The 22,266-nt window shown below is 38.8% G+C and overlaps 1 protein-coding gene across 1 annotated transcript in view; it reads left to right on the top strand.

Moving 5' to 3' along the window:
• The window catches only part of STS (steroid sulfatase), a 2,049,623-nt gene that overhangs the window by 1,244,942 nt on the left and 782,415 nt on the right, over positions 1–22,266 (top strand). The window contains exon 7 of the mRNA XM_086934659.1: positions 6,993–7,130. Coding sequence (XP_086790785.1) covers positions 6,993–7,130 — 138 coding nt within the window. The remainder of the gene's footprint in view (positions 1–6,992; positions 7,131–22,266) is intronic.

Genomic DNA, 22,266 nt, shown 5'->3' on the forward strand with positions numbered 1-22,266 from the left:
TTCCTTTGAAGTTGTAGTCAGTAATGACACTTCAGATTTCAGTTCTCTTACTGTATCTTCCAGGTTGGATATATGGCACTCCACCTCTGTTACTCTGTCCATTGTATTCCTTAGGTGTTTTCATAACAGAGCCACATCCATTTCTACTTCACCTGTTTTTATTTCCAGAGCTAAAGGAAAGGACGTTCTTATTTGAAGAATTAAAACTGTACAGGATTCTTTAGCTAGCGGCTTATAGATATCAGTTTTGTCAGTTTTGTCATTCTATGTGTTGCGCAGCCTAATGTGAATGTCACTTGAGTTTTTTTTAGAGAGTTTCATCTTCAGAATGCACCAATGAGTCTCCACTTTCCCTAATCGATGTGTGTCAGTTGATCTCTTTCTTTCAATTCTCTTCACCTATTCAGTTCCACTTTTAGACTCTAAGCGGTCTGTTGTAAAGTAGGGATTCTGGTTGCACTACATAGCTGTCATCAAGGTCTCAGATTGTTAGTGACATGAAGGTGCCCTAACAGGACACGATCTGCAGACTTGCTGCGCATACACAATCTGATGATCGCCTTCCACTTTGCAGGCCATCACCTTATATGCTGCTGGTCTTGCACCAAGGGAGCTGACATCGGAGTGCACAGTTGGGACCCTCAGCTGCCAGCATGATGATTTATAGTTGCCTTTTTGCAGCTCCTCACAAACTATCTTGTCATGGAGGTACCATTGTTGACACTTCTCTAGCTGTGAATCACTGAAGTCTCTTGCCTTGCTTTACCTTCTTTCTTGCTTTTGTGTGGCTTCATTAAATAGCTCTTCAATAGCTTTGTTCCTTGTTCAGCATAACTTCGGTAAGGCTGCTGTCTTGCTATTTAGCGCTATTCTTTTTAACCAAATCCTTTGACTTTTTGAAGCATTTTAAAGACTTTATTTGCTCATCTTGCACTACCGCTCACATTACTGCTGCAAAGCTGTAGGGCTGCTGACCAGTCTCGTTAGCAATACCTTTTAAAAAAATTAACCTTGTGACTTCCTAAACATTTTTAAATACTCTTACTTGCCTATTTTGCACTGTAGCTCACCTTCCTGCTTCCCTGCTGGCTTCCCCGCCCGGTCCACCGCGCCTGTGTGCCGTTTGAGTGGAGGGCGTTCCAGGAAGCAGCAGGACCAATCGCTGGGCGCCAAAGGCAAGCCCGTCTGAGCCCGTCCGCGAATGGCCAGGGCCAGGGGCCAGAACCCCTGCCCAAGACAACTTAGCCTCAGGTACTATCTGTAGATATACGAGAGATGAATTGCTTGCTCTCTCTTATAACTTAGGCAATGTTCACACACGATGTATAAGAGCCTATCCAGGCCTTATGAATGGTCCGTGCTCCTGCCATTCTTGCAAGTGGTGCAGTCTGAGGCAAATTCAGACAAGCAGGCAGACTGACTCAGACCTTTTAAATTGTCCTGCATATCTTTTAATGCAAGATCAGTACCAAAAAACTCCCTTGATATCTGGGATGTTATCAATGGGAAACGTGGTTGGATGAAAACAACGCTCCGGACATCGCAAACGCTCTACCGGCCACATATAAAATTATCAAACAAGATAGGTATGGTCGAAAGGGAGGAGGGGTAGCGATATTATTTAAAGACCATCTGACATGCCAATCTGTTCAAGTGGAAGGACAGGAGGAGCATGACGTTTTACGGTTCCAATTACTTCTTGTTGGCCTTTTTATATCAGCTGGCGCTGTGATCTACAATCTCCCAGGTTGCCAAGCTGAACTTGGAGCAAGGCTACTTACCCAGCTCCTCCCTGTCTGCTTGAAGCACAAGAATGATATAGTCATAGGGGATTTTAACGTTCACTACGAGAAATCTGACAATCCAGCTGCCTCACAACTACAGCGTGACATGCAGATCCTTCAACTCAGGCAATGGATCAAGGGACCCACTCACATAGCAGGACACACACATGACTTACTATTTTCCAACTTTGAAGCAACACTTATCCAAGAGATGCAACCATTACTATGGACAGACCACTCGCTTATAGCATTTTCTTTAGGACTACCGGCCGAACGAACCAAAATTTGTAAGCTCCAACAGACAATTAATAGAGCCTGGAAACTAGTCACTGAAACATTGTTCCAATCACACTTCCACCCTCCGAACAACCAGTCTATGACTGAAACCCTAGGTAGCATAGGAGCAGCCAATCTTGAGATGGAAATTGGGCTGACATTGGATAAAATTGCCCCTAGACAAAAATCCAAGCGATCGCTAAGATCCCCCACTGAGAAGTGCTATACACCCCAACTCAAGGTCCTAAAAAGGAAGTTTCAAAATATTGAAAATTAATGTAGACTGTCCAAACAAGAAACAGACAAATTACGGTATAAGTCCGAACTCAAAACCTAAAATTATACCATAAGGAGCGAAAAGAAGATCTATTATGCACAACGAATCAACAAAAACTGTAATTCAGCAAAGGAGCTATATAAAATAGTGAAAGAACTAAGCAAACCAGCTAGCATGTTCCAAACTTTACCCACCTCAGCAGAAGTTTGCGAGAAAATCAGCAACTTCTTTTCGGAGAAGATAGGTAAAATCTATTCTACTTTTAGCCCTACTATAAAAACAGATATAACTAGTCAGAAATTTCAAACCCCACATTCAGAAGTGTCACCAGCATTAAGTAATTTCACCCCCTTTACAGAGACAGAGGTCTTAAAAACAATGGGCCAAGTAAAGTCAGGATCCCCCCTTGACCCTTGTCCCTATTTCATTTTTGCCCAGATTGCACCGATCCTCTGCCCATACATTACCCAGCTTCTTAACCACTCTCTCAATACCGCCACCTTTCCTGATACTTGGAAACAGGCAATAGTAATTCCTTTGCTGAAAAAATCAGAATCAGATGTTCTCAATCCGGAAAACTACTGCCCAATCTCCCAATTGCCATACCTCTCCAAGGTCTTGGAGAAATTGGTAAACAGACAACTTTCGAACTACCTAGAAAATAACGTTTACTGGACCCATCGCAAACTGACTTTAGGGCTTTCAATAGTACAGAGGCAACGCTGCTGGCAGTGCTGGATAACATCAGATCATGCACCGACCATGGAGGAGCCGTAGCACTGATACTTTTAGACCTGGCGGTAGAATGCGACACGGTCTCACACAATAAACTGTTGGAAACCATTCATGAAAAGAGAATCCATTCTAAAGCGCTGAAAGGGTTCCGTTCGTTTTTAAGTAACCGAACACAAACAGTCCAACTAGGTCAGTTCCAACCCATATCCAGTGCCATTAGCTGTGGTGTTCCGCAGGGAGCATCGCTAAGCCCAACTTTATTTAATGCTTATGTAGCATCTCTGGCTAAAATGAGTAGAAAGTGGGGAATCAGTATTTGCTCCTATGGGGATGACACACAGCTGATGGTAGCCCTTGGGGAAAGACCTGAAGTTACGAAAATAAAACTCCACAACTGTCTTTCAGAGATGGCACAGTGGATGCATGAGCACTGTTTAAAACTGAACGCAGAGAAATCGGAGATCTTGCTCTTTGGAGGTGCCAAGTTAACACCTTCCGAGCGTCGAACGTTCAGCGCCCAGTGCTGAACGTTCGAATAACGAATACTGACCCGTCGGCCAACGGTCGTGCGCAGCACTGGCAAGGTAGTGTTCGTGACGACCGTTGGCCGAAGGCAGCACTTAAAGGGTTAATATGGGACGCCACATGGTGGCCGCAAACACTCGGCGCTGCTCCTATCCCTAAGCAATGTGTAAGAAACCTGGGCATTCTTATCGATGATACTCTTTCCATGAAGAACCATGTGCGGGCACCTTTGTGGTAAAGGTTTCATGACCCTGAAACTGCTCTCTAGGCTCTTCCCATGGATTTCTTTGGAATGCAGAAGAACAGTTACGCAAGTCCTGCTCATAAGTCAGCGCGATTACAGAAATGCCTTATTCGCGGGCATGACCGAGTACCTTTTCACGCTGCTGCAGGTGCTTCCAAATGCCGCAGCCACACTGGTATGTAATAAAAACTGATTAAGCTCTGCATCAAGGTGCATGAAAAACCTGCATTGGCTACCCATGAGTCAAAGAGCGGTATTTAAACTGCTCAGTCATGCACCTAGAGCACTGAATTTAAGCGACCCTAAGATACTCCTAGAGAACATTGAGTTTTATGTCCCCACAAGGAGCCTACGGTCATTACATCAAGCATTAGCCAGAACAAAGTGTATCAAGAAGGTGAGGACTGGAGGGCGCTTTTTCTCATATCTGGCAGCTAGGAAATGGAATGAGCTTCCCCTGGACCTACGGCTCACTCCTAGCTACCTGGCATTCCGAAAAAAACAAAAAACGTATTTATTCCCTAAATTCTAATACTTACTTGCATCCCTTTAGCAGCAGCCTTGCCTTGTTTGCTACTAGCGCCTTGATATCCCTTGGGATGAGTGTTGTGCTCTATAAGTAAATAAATAAATGTGTCACTCTGCCAGGCTGATTCCCCCTTGTGGGACACCACTCTTGTGCTTGACTCATGAGAAGAGCAAACAGCCAGACCAAGGGGCAGGACTACACAGGCCCTTTTGTTTGCCACACTCACTTGGTTAGTCTAGCCAGATCCACCAGGTCTACTCACCTTAGGCAGCAGCCACCTTAGTTAGCCTTTGCCCACTAGAATCCATTGCAGCGTCACTACAATGCTTCAATCAGCCAAACTCTCCCTGTTTACCTTCAACTTAGTTTGGGCAACTTGGGCAGCTCTTCAGCAGGCCTTAGTCCTCATGCATGTGTCATTCCTCTCCTGATGGGCACACCTCTACCATGCAAGGCTGTCCTTTGTGTCCTCCAATTTGAAGTTCGTAAGAATGTTTCCCTTTCCCTTTGGATCCAGAATATACACTTTCTGCAGCTGAGGTGAAGGAGCCCTCTTGTGACATCAGATTTGTTTTGGGGTGCTAGATGAGCCAAGATTGAACTGGATGATTGAGCGTGAGGCCAGAGCCTAAAAGAGAGGCATCTGCCATGATGGCTGCTGAGACCACACCTCCCCACCCTAAATATTTGATATAAAGGCATTAGCTCAGTGCAGAACTATAAAAATTATATATATGCACCCCTTTCTAATTTAGTTCATTTTTTACTTCTATTTAATCAATACTCTGTCCATATAATCTCTTTACCAGGTGTTTATGATCAGACTGACCTATGATTGTTACGGTCAAATATATCTAAAAACATTTATTTTTGTCAGAATTCAACCTCCAGGGTTGATCTATGAGTGCTTTTCAATCTATAGCTGACACGTTTTGCCTTAAGCACGGACCTATCAAGTGTTTCTTTTTTTAAACCTGTTAGATGTTTGCAAGTTTGAGGTTTGTATTGTTTTTCCAGTATGATATCCAAATTGCTGTTCCACTGTGATCCCCTTGCCTCTAAGTGTCCCTCACAGTTTGTCATGTTGGACTACTTCAAACACCAGTTTTAGATCTACAAAGATGACATAGAGCTGTTCTTTCTGGATGACCACTGTCTTCCAGTAAATGGTCATGGATCTGAAAGCCTGGTCTATAGTGCTGACTTGTTTCCTGAACCCTGCCTGAAGGTAGGACAGGACATTAAACCTCTTTTATTCACGTTTAAAGCAAAAACAAAATCCTTATGGCAAATGTGTTTTGGGAGACGTCTAGATGACTGATTGGACTGTAATTAAGTGGTTTGTCCATTGGTCTCTTTAGTCTTTATATATTACTAGCTTACCTGTCGTGCGTTGCTGCGATCTCAGAAGAAAGGAAATTTAAGGAAACTTGTTATGATAATATTCAATTTACATTGTGTCATTTGTATTGAAACTTATTCATTTTAATATGGAAAATATTTTAGAGTGTTGTTTTAATTCTGTTTATTTATTCAAGTGCTTGTGGAAACACAGTATTTTTTGTTTTTCCGTCGGGTGCGTACACGAATAAATCAGAAGGTTTTCCGACGCGTGAGCTGGCCACATACAGTTGTCGTTATGAGAAGCACGGATTCTCCAAATCTAGTCCACACACTTGCAGCGATTGTCCTTGTGCTTTGTGGATGATCATTGCAAAAGCGAGTCGCACTGGAAACTGTAAACATTCAGTAGTGGAAACATTATGAGGGCCGGGGAGCCGATATTTAGCAAATTTATTTTTTGCCAGGAACCTTCGCGGGAGTGTACTCAACAACTTTAAAAAAAAAAAATTGCCAGAAACCTTTGCGGGAGTGTACTCAACAACTTCCCAAAGTTTCATGCCGATCGGATGAATGGTGTAGTAATGCATAAAGGACAAACAGACAGACATACATTTCGTTTTTATATATATAGATTGCAGATCACCCACAATTTTTAGAAGTTATTGCACTTCACCAAATACTCATTTACCTACAGCTTTCTGAAACTTTTCAGTTTGAACAAACCAAGTGACATTGGTCCACACAGAGAAACCTTGGTCCAGACATACGTAGGTTTTTTGAGGCTGCTAACAGCCTGATTTGCAGAATTGGGCAGTTTGCAGAAGCAAACAAGCATTTTATGTGTGCAAAGGTCCATTTTGTGAGTTAGTAACCTATTATCGAATTGCAAATTGGGTTTGTGATTTGGTATTAGGAGGGGGCGTATTACGGGCGCCCCTTTCTAATGGCGATTCGCAGTGGTGTGTGTGAATGTTTTGCAACCGAAATGTGGTCGCAAAACATTGGCAATTTACCTCCTACTTAAAGTAGGTGGTAACCTGTTTGCAAACAAGAAGGAAAGGGTTGCAGTAACATGTTCTAGGGTGTTTTTTACATGCTGTTTTGTAAATAGTTCAGTTTGCTGATTTGTACCCAATGAGAAAGCGTGCATGAGGCATAGTTTACTGTACATTTTCTCATTTATTATGAGTGATACTGTTTTGAAGACATTTCTTTTTATTGAAACACCGCTAACATGGTTAAATTTACATTTCTCAAAATGCTATCTTCTTTTTAAAGGACGCATTCTGGAATTCTTAGCTGAGCGTAATCTGGACCACCAGACGTTTGTGTATTTCACCTCTGACAACGGAGCTCACCTTGAGGAAACCTCTGCCATCGGGAAAATCCACAGAGGCTGGAATGGAATTTATACGGGTAAGCATTGATTGAATTGTAAAATTAAATGAGTGATTGGAATGTTTAGGTATTCGACCAAGTGTTTAGATTCAGCGGCAGACCCTCCATTCGGGAAGAGGAGCGTCGACTCCCTGCTGCCAGCCCTACAAAAGGTGAAAAATAAAATGGTAATAAAATGAATTTCTTACTATTTCATTTTTCCGTTTTCCCAGCCCGATCTGTGTTTGGAGGTGGGGCCATTACTGCTGACTGGCAGCAGGGGAGTGGTGCTCATTCCACCAGTTTACAGTGCACATGTCACTTTGGCCTGCTGTCTTGCTACTGCCAAACTGACATGCACAGTGTAAACCTCACAGCTGGGTGGAGAGTAGGCACAGGCCCCCAGTGCCTGGCAGAGCGTTGAAGCAGCCTGCTTCAGCTAATCCTGGTGCTTCTCGCATGCTGGTAACATTATCTGCAAAATAGAGCAACGTTCGGATTGGTGTGGAGAGCTGCTTCAGCCTGTACACCAGACCAGCGCTGAGGGACTGAAGTAGGAGGACCGGAGTCGACCCAGCGTATGCAGTGAGTGAGTACATTATTATTTTATTATTCTTAACCCACTTATGCACTTTAGGACTCGCACTGCCTTCAGCCTCAATGCCAAAGTTCCCATTCGTGGTTCGTTGTAAACTCACACATAAATGCTTACACTGTTTGGAAAAGCAGTCTTATTTCAATTCATTCCTAAACTCCCTGCAGCATGTATTGTCCTTTTAATGTGTAATGGCATCTGCCAAAATGTCTATTTTCATTGAAAAATGTGTGTTACCCGTATATTTTTTTATTTTTCTAGTTTTATATAGCACCAACTTGCCAAAGAGATTTAGAGCACTTTATACACTTTATATAAGCACCAGATTACATTACACAAGGTCAGACCTTTTATTAGGCACAGGGAGATTAACTGATTTTCCTACTATTCACAGGATATTGAGCTGATATCTCTTCTCACATTGGAGAGAATGCTTTGTATCTGCATGCGGAATGCAAATCTTTTCAGAAACCATTGCATAATTATATTGAGTTGGAAGATATTTGCTTGGTCAAAAAATACCTCACCCTTTCTTATCCACTTATAATCAGGACCATAGTAACTATCTATTATAACATGTTATAACTGAACCCCCAATGTTTCTCCAAATAAAATATACATTAATTATGTAACCTTCTGATATATATATATATATATATATACATATATATATATATATATATATATATATATATATATATATATATATATATATATATATATATATATATATATATATATATATATATATATATATATATATATATATATATATATATATATATATATATATATTCACTGAAAAAACCATAGGTTTGACACCAGTTATAGTTAGCTGGAAATTTTACTGACATAAAACCAATGAAATTCCACGTTATAGTTAGTTGGACTCACTATAACTTGCGCGTGTAATGCACTGCTGATGACATCACATATTACATTACTTATGACATGGTCAGTGACGTCACTAATGAGATCACTGATGATACCATCTTTGTGACAGAGAGACTAACCTACTTGCACTCTAAAGTAACCCTTAAAACACATTTTGAAAAAAAAACTAACATATAAAAAAAAGTGGACATACCTATACCAGTTACAACAACCAATTCAGTAATTCCAACATTTATATACACATCCAATAATTCAATAACAGTTCTATATAGTCACTCGTATATATACTCACTGATTATATATTGTGATACAGCTATACATCCTGTTATATACCGACAGACATCCAAAAGTAAATCACACACATATTCACACTTGCAAATAAAGTAATAAACATCCATTTATTTACATAGACAGATATGCACACAGTAGCACCTTACTTCTAAGTAAACTTACACTTACTTACTCTTTTAAACAATCACTTATAGAAACACATACTTATTTAAAGAGGAACTCTTTCAATCTCTCACTGTCACATATACTCACTTATATATATCAATACTTACATAAACTAGATTAAAACATATATCGTTACTGATAAACACACTAGTGAGGCAGGCATTCACTCACTAACACACACATATACACACTCAGCCATCCATACAGTCCTCCACATCGATTAAGACACTTATTTAAACATTTTTACATCGACCTCTACATATACATATATAAAACATATTTATTTTTTAAAAAGACAGACATTCACTAGATGGTGTTATCAGTGATCTCATTAGTGATGTAATATGTGATGTCATCAGCAGTGCATTACACGCGCAAGTTATAGTGAGTCCAACTAACTATAACGTGGAATTTCATTGGTTTTATGTCAGTAAAATTTCCAGCTAACTATAACTGGTGTCAAACCTATGGTTTTTTCAGTGAATTTCATAGGTTTTTCAAATGCTACTTCCTAACTATAACGTGTGTAAAACCTATGGTTTTTTCAGTGAATTTCATGTTTTTTTTTAATGCTAGTTCCTAAGTATGTAATCACGTTCGTAACTAGATAGTGTCACCGCCTACACGTCCTGAGAAGCGCATGTAAAGTCATGTGACTTGAAAACAAGACTTCCAATTGGTTCTTAGTAGTTTCTGTTCTGAAATTTACACGAAGCACTCCACCCACTTTCCTCACAATCTTTTCTACTCTCAAGAGACAACAACGTCGAGCATCTTCCGGAAAAGTTTGCTGAAATGGCTGCCGTTCTGCATTTATCTTCCGAATCAGAAGGAAATGAGCGACCACCGTTAAGAAGAAAAAAGGAATCTTTCATTTGGCAATTTTTTACTTATCCTGAAGATCAAAAGAAAGTGAATGCGCCAAAAGTAACCTGCACGATATGCAATTCGGAGCTCTCAAGGGGAAATCCAAATAAAAAATATTCCTTTTCTATACATACCATGCAGCGGCATGTTAAACAAAGGCACCCTGAGCATTATGCAAAAGCATCGACAAGAGCCCTGGCCACGCTATTACCATCAGAGGTGGCCAGCACATCTTCTGGTGGACGACCTGTATCTCCATCGAGTGCTGAGATGGACTTGAGACCATATCTTGCGAAGGTACATATGAAATGCAACCAGTGTGCAGAAATTCTTTTGTATGGAGAGCAGAGCCTTGTTCTTATTAAACTCAAAATTGAAAGTCATAAATGCCCCAAGAAAAAATAAATTTCTTCACTTCATTTTCATAGTATTACATACTGAAAAATGTAGTACAAACTTTAAGAAATCGAAAGCACCATATGACTTGTTTCCAAAAAAAAAAAAAAAAAAAAAAAAAGTTCTTTTCAGAACTAACCATTTCTACCAAAACATGCTCCAAGAGCATTTTATGACATGTTTTTTCGCCGCTTCATTGTAGTGCGCGACCGGGTGCGCGCACCCTCCTATCACGTACAGGACCTGACACTTTCATGTGAAGTCATGTGACTTCTAAACAACACTTCTAATTGGTTCTTGGTAGTTTCTATTCTGGAATTTACACGCAGCACTCCACCCACTTCCATCACTTTCTTTTCTACTCTCAAGAGAGAACAACGTCGAACATCTTCCCGAAGACTTCGCTACAATGGCTACCGCTCCGCATTTATCTTCCGAATCTGAAGGAAATGAGCGACCACCTTTGACAAGAAAAACGGAGGCCACGCTATTACCATCAGAAGTAATCAGCACATCTTCCGGAGGACGACCTGTATCTCCATCGAGTGCTGAAATGGACTTCAGACCATATCTTGCGAACGTGCACATGAAATGCACGAACTGTGGAGAACTTCTTGTATACGGAGAGCAAAGCTTTACTCTAATTAAACACACAATTGAGAGTCATAAATGCTCCAAGAAAAGTTAAATTTCTTCACTTTATTTGGATAGTATGACATACTGAAAAATGTCGTAGCAACTTTAAGAAATCAAAAGCATCAAAACACTTGTTTCCAAAAAAAAAAAAAAGTTCTTTTCAGAACTAACTCTTTCCACCAAAACATGCTCCAAGAGCATATTATAAGATGTTTTTTCGCCGCTTTATTTTAGTGCGAGACCGGGTGCGCGCACCCTTCTATCGCGTACAGGACCTGACACTTGCATGTGAAGTCATGTGACTTCTAAACGAAACTTCTAATTGGTTCTTGGTAGTTTCTATTCTGGAATTTACACGCAGCACTCCACCCACTTCCATCACTTTCTTTTCTACTCTCAAGAGACAACAACGTCGAACATCTTCCCAAAGACTTCGGTACAATGGCTACCGTTCCGAATTCATCTTCCGAATCTGAAGAAAATGAGCGACCACCTTTGACAAGAAAAACGGAGGCCACGCTATTACCATCAGAAGTAATCAGCACATCTTCCGGTGGACGACCTGTATCTCCATCGAGTGCTGAAATGGACTTGAAACCATGTCTGGCGAAGGTGCACATAAAATGCAACAACTGTGGAGAACTTCTTGTATACGGAGAGCAAAGCTTTACTCTAATTAAACACAAAATTGAGAGTCATAAATGCTCCAAGAAAAGTTAAATTTCTTCACTTTATTTGGATAGTATAACATACTGAAAAATGTCGTAGCAACTTTAAGAAATCAAAAGCATCATAACACAACACCCACCTATCGCGTCGAGACACGCATGTGCAGTCATGTGACTTTAAAACAACATGTAACAGAGCTGTGGATTGGCAGGTGTTTCTAGAGGGAAAACAGTCTTCTTAGTTTGCTGTAGAACGTTGAGACATGAACTTTTGACCTGTGCCTTCAGCAAGGTGCAGAATGAGGTGTAACCATGGAAACAGCCGGAGATGGCAGTTGGTGATGGGTTCACTCTTTGGTGCCTCTGTGTCTGACTCTGTTCTGTGGTGGCAGGCGGAGAACTGTTTGTTATTGTAGAGATGAAAGGGTGATAAGGAGAGAAATACGACATAGCGTTTGGCCTGTAGTAGCGTGGGAGCAGTGATTAACTCTGAGTGAAGCGGAACTGTGGCGGTGCTTGGTAACAATAAATTTTTTTTTTTAACAGTGGTATAACTGTCTGTACGGTGCGCGACCCACTAAGAAAAAGTTCACGGGCCGTAATTGGCTTGCAGGTTCTAGTATCAGTAAGTGAGGTCGAGAAAAGAAAACATTCAGGACTTTATTTATGAAGGCCTTGCGCCACCGGTGCGTCACTGTTTCCTTTTTTAAAAAATGAGGCACCGGCGGCGGAAGGTCTTCATAAATAAGGTCCTCAGTGACTACAGTTAAGGTTATGTGGAACCCATGAATAGTTTTTCAATATGAAATCATTTCAGTTGAGATTATGGATTAAAAGAGAAACCGTGAATATTTGAAATGTTTATTTAGAAATGTACTGTTTTAAAGGCAAATCATTATGTAATATGAGTACAGAAATTGCAAAAAACACAGTAATTGGTATTGTCAGTAGTACATGGAATACAAACGCTATAGTTGAAGAAAAATGAATATAGTTGGAAAAAAACATTGTACACTCTTATAAGGAAGTATATTATATTTTAATAAATGGAAGAAGGTCTCTGGCCTTTCAGTTTAGAAACGATATATGAAAATGCAAGTGGTTATACATGATTACTTTATCAATCAGCTGTCTACATGCGAAGCACTATCAAGTTTGTGTTATGTTACTGTGTACGGGGAAAAAAAGGCGCCAAAAGCGACAAAATGGCGAGAGGTGCATGTATGTAATCTGTTGGATGCTGCGGAAATCACTATTGAGGAGAACTACTGTATTGAGATATCTTTTGAAGGTTGCAGTATTGCATTTGAAATACAGCACAAGTAACAATGGAAATATTGTTGAAAGAACATATTTTTCTGTAAAGTATTTTAAATTAATAATTTTATAGAAAATTAAAGGAGCAGAGGCGTGTGAGGTGGAAATAAGCAGTTGAGATGCGAAATGGCGTTTACAGTTATAAAAAAACTTGTTTATAATTTACACATTAATTAGGGTACATGTAGCATATATTAGCGAGTTTTGCATCGAGTACGTTTGAAATAACCTTAGATAAGATATGCAATAGAATTGTTGAGATTATACTGTAAAAATAAAAGTTGAAAATTGAGTAGCTGAAGAAACAAATGTAGTCCACATAAAAGACCAAAATTTAAACAACACGAAATCATAATGTCCACTGTTAGTAAAGCCAATAGGTCTGTTCTTCAAAAGAAAATATGGAAAAGAACGTGAAGAATATAGGGAAGCAAAAGGAAATGAGGACGTCAATGGCTTGTATAAGAGTTATTGAAGCATTATTTAGGCAAAATAGGTAACTTCTGCTTGTAACAGGAAATCACTTTTATGATTTGAAAGTATGTCAGCTATCCAATGGAAAAGAGTAAAGCAGTACTCATGATCTGTTAAAATCGGAGCCTCTTTTATTATCAGAGGGCAGCTCGGTGGGTTTTCGATGCAGTTCTCTGTTAGGAAAGAGTTAACCGTCCATTGTGTAGGCAAAGTATGCAGCAAGTGCTTCTAACAGGAAATCATTGTTATCATCTGAAAACATGTCAGCCATCCAATTGAGAAGATGAAAGGAGCATTCATGATCTGTCATTATTGGAGCGTCTTTTACCATCATAGGACAGCTCGGTGGGTTTTCGATGTAGCTCTCTGTTAGGAAATCTTGCGCCGCTGCGAATATATTCCAATGACCCAGAACTCCTTGTATCGCTGCAAAGGCCATAAACCCTCCGTTGTAACAAAGCTGTTCATGATCAAGTAACGGATTCATGGGTTGATTGTAATTCGGTTCAGGAGGTACCAAATTGCAGAGACATAAATCCAGGGCCCATGTGAAATCACAGCTCAGGCAATGAAATACAGGCTGCACACAGGTGAAATACGAATATCGAAATGATAATCGATATGAAGTATTCAAAGTTGAGAGTGGTAAGGTGCCGTAGTACAGAAGCATTCTCTGTCGAAATAGTTCTAAGTAGTCCGGCTCGTTTGCGAAGGCAGAAGGGACATCCATTTTGAATTTCCCAAGATGGTACAGGAAACGGCGCAGCACTGCCGGTTGTATAGCAACTCCACAGAATTAGGTCGCCGGCTATGCAGTGGAGAGGAGCAGAATGACTTGATAAATTTTTTAGGAGTCTAGTCACTTATATATTGCTTAGTAGTTATCAAAAAAGTAGCTTTTCTTGAAGTGGAGGATGCGTTAAAAAATAAGGGAGTTATTTGACCAAGTTGTAAAGCAAGGTCAATTTTTTTTTACATCAATGCTGTTTTCTGTGAATGTTAGCTAAGTGAAAGATATGTGTGTGAGCAGATGCAACGTTCAGTTTTAAATGTGACAATGGAGGTCTTGTTCATGTCTTCCGATTCAAGGTCGGTATTCGCTGCCAAATACAAAGATCAAGAAACGCATGCGTGGGGTAGATAGTCTGCATTCTTAAAGGAAATGAAATGAAGGGTTATTTTTACCGCGTTAGCATTGTCGTTTAAAAAGTGACAGTGATTTTCATTATATGTTAAGAAAGTGTCACTGATGAAGACTGAAAATAAATCCTTATAAATAATAGGGACTGGTGTATTTTAGAAAAGGTGTGTAACATTACATGAATTGTAAAAAAAAAAATAATGTAATTGAAAGTGTATGGTTTGAAAATGAAAAGTAGAGGTTTATAATTCACGTTTTGAAAGCGGTTCTAGAGGGTCAGATGCATGATAGATTTATAAAAAATAGAACATGTTTTTCAATAGTATTATGGAAAAAATATGTGCCTTTATGTACTATTTAGATTATCTGCCTGTTGCCTATTCTTTGAGTTTTAGTAATCTTGAGTCTTATAAGTTTTCCAGGGGCGGTTTGAGGTTCATGGTGGGTTTGGGCAGGGAGGGTAGGTTGGGGGTTTGTAATAGGGGGTCCGGGTGGGGTGGAGTGTGGAGTTTAGTGAAGAGTGAGGGGGCGGGGGGTTAGGGTGTTTGGTAATGAAGCAGAGTCAGAGGACGCCAAATTTCTTTTATGGGGTGCCACGGAAATATGTATTTATTCTCAGAGGTTTATTATATTAAGGATATATATTAACATGGTGGCTCTTGTGGTTTTGTGGTTCTGTGCATGTGTATAATGCTGGCCCTGTAGTTTTTGTCTATGGACCTCATTACGACACAGGGGAGCCACGTTGCACAGTGTGAGATCAGAGACTTAGGAAATAAAACTTTATAATTGTAAGGGCTCTAATCGATACAAATCGCCCGTTCTCGGTGTAAAAAATATCACCGCTATTGGTGGTATTTTCTACAGTGTTAGTGCTCGAAGGAGAATAGTAACATATATGTGAAATAAAATTATGTAACAGGCTCAGCATTTCACATTATCTCGTGAAAACAAAAGTTGTTCTCACATAGCAATAAGTCTCTTATAATTAAGGGACGGAGTGTATATAGTGCTATTTACAACTCTGCTATGTGAACGATGTCGAATATTTCATAAGAGGAGTTTTAAAAGGTTTTCGATAAACTGGTTTTCCAGGGAAGTGGGTGGAGTGTTCCGTGTAAATTGCAGAATAGAAACTAGTAAGAACCAATTGGAAGTGTTGTTTTAAAGTCACATGACTTTACATGCGTGTCTCGACGCCTGTACGCGATAGGTGGGTGCGCGCACCCGGCTGCGCACTAAATGTAAGCGGTGAAAAAACATCCTATAACATGCTCTTGGAGAACGTTTTGGTAGAAAGAGTTAGTTCTGAAAAGATCTTTTTTTTTTTTTTTTTTGGGAAACAAGTGTTATGATGCTTTTGATTTCTTAAAGTTGCTACGACATTTTTCAGTATGTCATACTATCCAAATAAAGTGAAGAAATTTACCTTTTCTTGGAGCATTTATGACTCTCAATTTTGTGTTTAATTAGAGTAAAGCTTTGCTCTCCGTATACAAGAAGTTTTCCACAGTTCGTGCATTTCATGTGCACGTTCGCCAGATATGGTCTGAAGTCCATTTCAGCACTCGATGGAGATACAGGTCGTCCTCCGGAAGATGTGCTGATTACTTCTGATGGTAATAGCGTGGCCTCCGTTTTTCTTGTCAAAGGTGGTCGCTCATTTCCTTCAGATTCGGAAGATAAATGCGGAGCGGTAGCCATTGTAGCGAAGTCTTCGGGAAGATGTTCGACGTTGTTCTCTCTTGAGAGTAGAAAAGAAAGTGATGGAAGTGGGTGGAGTGCTGCGTGTAAATTCCAGAATAGAAACTACCAAGAACCAATTAGAAGTGTTGTTTTGAAGTCACATGACTTCACATGCAAGTGTCAGGTCCTGTACGCGATAGGAGGGTGAGCGCACCCGGTCTCGCACTAAAATAAAGCGGCGAAAAAACATGTCATAATATGCTCTTGGAGCACGTTTTGGTAGAAAGAGGTAGTTCTGAAAAAAACTTTTTTTTTTTTTTTTTTTTTTTTGGAAACAAGTGTTATGATGCTTTTGATTTCTTAAAGTTGCTACGACATTTTTCAGTATGTCATACTATCCAAATAAAGTGAAGAAATTTAACTTTTCTTGGAGCATTTATGACTCTCAATTTTGTGTTTAATTAGAGTAAAGCTTTGCTCTCCGTATACAAGAAGTTTTCCACAGTTCGTGCATTTCATGTGCACGTTCGCCAGATATGGTTTCAAGTCCATTTCAGCACTCGATGGAGATACAGGTCGTCCACCGGAAGATGTGCTGATTACTTCTGATGGTAATAGCGTGGCCTCCGTTTTTCTTGTCAAAGGTGGTCGCTCATTTCCTTCAGATTCGGAAGATGAATGCGGAACGGTAGCCATTGCAGCGAAGTCTTCGGGAAGATGTTCAACGTTGTTCTCTCTTGAGAGTAGAAAAGAAAGTGATGGAAGTGGGTGGAGTGCTGCGTGTAAATTGCAGAATAGAAACTACCAAGAACCAATTAGAAGTGTTGTTTTGAAGTCACATGACTTCACATGCAAGTGTCAGGTCCTGTACGCGATAGGAGGGTGCGCGCACCCGGTCTCGCACTAAAATAAAGCGGCAAAAAAACATCTCATAATATGCTCTTGGAGCACGTTTTGGTAGAAAGAGGTAGTTCTGAAAAGAACTTTTTTTTTTGTTTTTGTTTTTTTTGGAAACAAGTGTTATGATGCTTTCGATTTTTTAAAGTTGCTACTACATTTTTCAGTATGTAATACTATGAAAATGAAGTAAAGAAATTTATCTTTTCTTGGGGCATTTATGACTTTCAATTTTGAGTTGAATAAGAACGAGGCTCTGCTCTCCGTACAAAAGAATTTCTCCACACTCGTTGCATTTCATGTGCACCCTCGCAAGATATGGTCTCAAGTCCATCTCAGCACTCGATGGAGATACAGGTCGTCCACCAGAAGATGTGCTGGCCACCTCTGATGGTAATAGCGTGGCCAGGGCTCTTGTCGATGCTTTTGCATAATGCTCAGGGTGCCTTTGTTTAACATGCCGCTGCATGGTGTGTATAGAAAAGGAATATTTTTTATTTGGATTTCCCCTTGAGAGCTCCGAATTGCATATCGTGCAGGTTACTTTTGGCGCATTCACTTTCTTTTGATCTTTAGGATAAGTAAAAAATTGCCAAATGAAAGATTCCTTTTTTCTTCTTAACGGTGGTCGCTCATTTCCTTCAGATTCGGAAGATGAATGCGAAAGGGCGGCCATTTCAGCAAAGTTTTCCGGAAGATGCTCGATGTTGTTGTCTCTTGAGAGTAGAAAAGATTGTGAGGAAAGTGGGTGGAGTGCTTCGTGTAAATTCCAGAAGAGAAACTACTAAGAACCAATTGGAAGTCTTGTTTTCAAGTCACATGACTTTACATGCGCTTCTCAGGACGTGTAGGCGGTGACACTATCTAGTTACGATCGTGATTACATACTTAGGAACTAGCATTCAAAAAAACTATGAAATTCATTGAAAAAACCATAGGTTTTACACACGTTATAGTTAGGAGATAGCATTTGAAAAACCTATGAAATTCACTGAAAAAACCATAGGTTTGACACCAGTTATAGTTAGATGGAAATTTTACTGACATAAAACCAATGAAATTCCACGTTATAGTTAGTTGGACTCACTATAACTTGCGCGTGTAATGCACTGCTGATGACATCACATATTACATCACTCATGACATGGTCAGTTACATCACTCATGACATCACTGATGACACCATCCAGTGAATGTGTGTCTTTCTGAAAAATAAATATGTTTTATATATGTATATGTAAAGGTCGATGGAAGAATAAATGTTTAAATAAGTGTCTAAATGGATTTTTTTTTTAAATTGATTGGTAACTGGCTTATTAAGTGTATCTTAGTGAATACATATATTAGCGAGTAATGTTTAAAAATTTAAATATATGTATCAGTGTTTCACTTTGTGTATAAGTGGCTGTATGGGTTGGTGAGTAGCTACATGTGTGTGTATATGGGTTATTATATGTTTTTTTTAGTATCAGTATGAGTGTCTGTATGGTTTGGTGGGCGTGTTACTTAGCACATAGATGCATCAAAGACTGACTCACTGTTTGTATGTTTTTTGAAAACAGCATATGTGCAGGACTGTGTGAGTAGATGAGTGTGTATATGTGTGTGTTAGTGATTGAATGCCTATCTCAGTAGTGTGTTTATCAGTAACAAGATACATTGTAATCTAGTATATGTGAGTATTGATGTATATAAGTCAGTATATGTGAAAGTGAGAGATTGTAAGAGTTCCTGTTTAAATAAGTATGTGTTTCTATAAGTGATTGTTTAAAAGAGTACATATGTATAAGTTTCCTTAGAAGTAAGGTGGTAGTGTGTGTATATCTGTATATGCAAATAAATGGATGTTTATTAGTTTATTTGCATATGTGAGTATATGTGTGAGTAACTTGTTGATGACTGTCGGTGTGTAACAGGATGAATAGGTGTATCACTACATATGATGAGTGAGTATATGTATGAGTGACTATATAAAACTGTTGGTGAATGTGTGAATGTGTACATAGATGGTGAAATTACTGAATTCGTTGTTGTAACTGGTATGGGTATATCCACTTTTTTGAAAATGTTAGTTTCTATTTTTGAATATGTGTTTCAAGGGTTACTTTACAGTGAAAGGAGATCAGTCACTGTGTCACAAGGATGGTGTCATCAGTGATGTCATGAGTGATGTAACTGACCATGTCATGAGTGATGTAATATGTGATGTCATCAGCAGTGCATTACACGCGCAAGTTATAGTGAGTCCAACTAACTATAACGTGGAATTTCATTGGTTTTATGTCAGTAAAATTTCCATCTAACTATAACTGGTGTCAAACCTATGGTTTTTTCAGTGAATATATATATATATATATATATATATATATATATATATATATATATATATATATATAACATTTCTATGGCAAAATTAAACCCCTCATTTTGTTCCTTTGCAAATTAAATGTTTTAAGTGTTAACACTTTATTCCAATCAAGATGACTTCAGGTGTGCCATACTTTTGTCATAAGTAAGACTGTTAGCGCTCTAGTTGTTCTTTAGAACACTCTAGGACATTCTGTCACTGGGCTATAGTTGGGCTACATCTGGCTGATATTTGGGCTACATTTGTTTTTTTTGTCTCTGGAGGCCATCTTTGGGCTACATTGGGCTACATTGGGCTACATTTGGGCTCTAACATATATATAGCCCAATGTAGCCCAATATATATTTTTCAAAGTTAATTTTCGTAAAAACCACTGGAGCATATATCTTGACACATAGCAAAGGCACATCGGGCTACCAGTCCCTACAATGTTGCCAAGTTTTGTGGAAATCCATTCAGCCGTTCGAGCTAAAAGTGAGTCCAACCGCCCTATGGAAAACTCAATGTTAAAAACACATTTTGGGACCCCCTTTTTTCTCGCCCCCGCTTGACGAAACCCCCCCCAAACTTTCAGGGGACGCACAGAAACAAAATGTGCCATTTTCCTGAAAATTTCAGCCAATTCCGTCCATCAACGCCAAAGTTATTCAACATAGAATTTTCAGAAATCCCTATTCAAAAAAATCCTAACTATATATACCGCCAGTAGGTAATATATATATATATATATGTATACATATATATATATATATATATATATATATATATATATATATATATATATATATATATATATATATATATATATATATATATATATATATATATATATATATATATACATATATATATATATATATGTATATATATGTATACATATATATATATATATATATATATATATATATATATACATATATATATATATATATATATATATATATATATATATATTCAATGAAAAAACCATTGGTTATAGAACATATATAGTTAGGAATTTGCATTTACAAAACCATATTTTACTCGCATAAAACCATTGAAATTCCATATATAGTTAGATGCGCTAACTATATATCGCGCACCCGCAATCCACTGCTGATGATGTCACATATTACATCATTCATGACATGGTCAGTGACATCACTGATGACATCACTGATGACATCTCAAATGACATCACTGATGACATCACTGATGACAACTTAAATGACATCATTGACAACATCACAGATGACATCATTCATGTGTTAATACGATGAACCTCTACAGACTCTGATATATCCTTAGATACACTCAGTGAAAACAGACACTCACAGATTGTCACTCATCCATGGAGTTACTCATACACCTAGACAGTCATGCAAAGAATCAATCACACCTCCAATTCCTCAACTATACAGTTATACACACCTTACTTATTGAAACATATTCTAACACATATTTACTCTCTTATATAATCCCTAATAAAAGTTCAAAATGATCCATACAGCCACTCACACATTCACTGGCTCTAATGCACAGTTATTTATATATGTTAACTCTCACAGGTACTGTGTTTTACATATGTACTTACTTTGACATGTAGCACTGAGATATCCATTCACTCACCAATACACTCATGCACACAGTCAACCGCCCATACAGCTGTTTCCACATGCACTTTTGAAACCATACATCTAGTGAATCAAGTGCTCACACATCTATGCACAGAGTCACACACCTCCCAGCCACTCACACATATACTCAGTCTCCCATACAAATACTTGGGCAACCAATCAATAACCCATATAGTTACTCATATAGCTACTTATCAACACATGCAACAGTTTACAGAACAACAGACATAATGATGCACAAATTAAGACAGTTTAGTCACTAACCCATGCACTCAGTGAGACACATTTAACCACTCACTCATACAGTCAGTCATGCACCTACTAAATCCTTCATCCAGACACTTATACATCCACTCATTCTTCAAAATGTAAGACATATTTCAACTTTACAGAAACATACAGTCACTGGATGTTGTCATCAGTGATGTCATCAGTGATGTCATTTGAGATGTCATCAGTGATGTCATCAGTGATGTCACTGACCATGTCATGAATGATGTAATATGTGACATCATCAGCAGTGGATTGCGGGTGCGCGATATATAGTTAGCGCATCTAACTATATATGGAATTTCAATGGTTTTATGCGAGTAAAATAAGGTTTTGTAAATGCAAATTCCTAACTATATATGTTCTATAACCAATGGTTTTTTCATTGAATTTTCAAGGTTTTGTAAATGCAAATTCCTAACTATATATGGACTTTAACCTATGGTTTTTTCTGTGAATTTCAATGGTTTTTTAATAGCAAATATCAAAAGCTGTCAAATGTCAAGTACGTGATAGGTAAAAACGTTTTCGTGTTTATGCACGCTGATGTGCTTTGAACGCTACCCCTCCCCCTCCCCTCTTTTCTCTTAGTAGTACTCTCTCTTTGCAGATAGTGAACGGTAGTTAACGCAGACCTTTACCCCCGTTGTAATCCGTCGTACCTGCTTGTCTCTCCATTTGATTGATTGTTATCCAAGCATTTACTGTTTTAAAATTGGTTCTCTTTGGATCATTCTCTATTTACAAACAAGCACAAAGTCGCAATACTCTGTTTAGTCTTTGCAGATAGTGAAAAATCGTGTAAAAAAATAAAAGTAATCGAGCAAAATCAGTAGACCACTAATTCGATCTCTTTTTGACCTCGATAAAATACAAACATTAGGAACAACCCTTC

The sequence above is a fragment of the Lissotriton vulgaris genome, chromosome 8 (genome assembly GCF_964263255.1).
Source record: "Lissotriton vulgaris chromosome 8, aLisVul1.2, whole genome shotgun sequence".
Lineage (NCBI taxonomy): Eukaryota > Metazoa > Chordata > Amphibia > Caudata > Salamandridae > Lissotriton > Lissotriton vulgaris.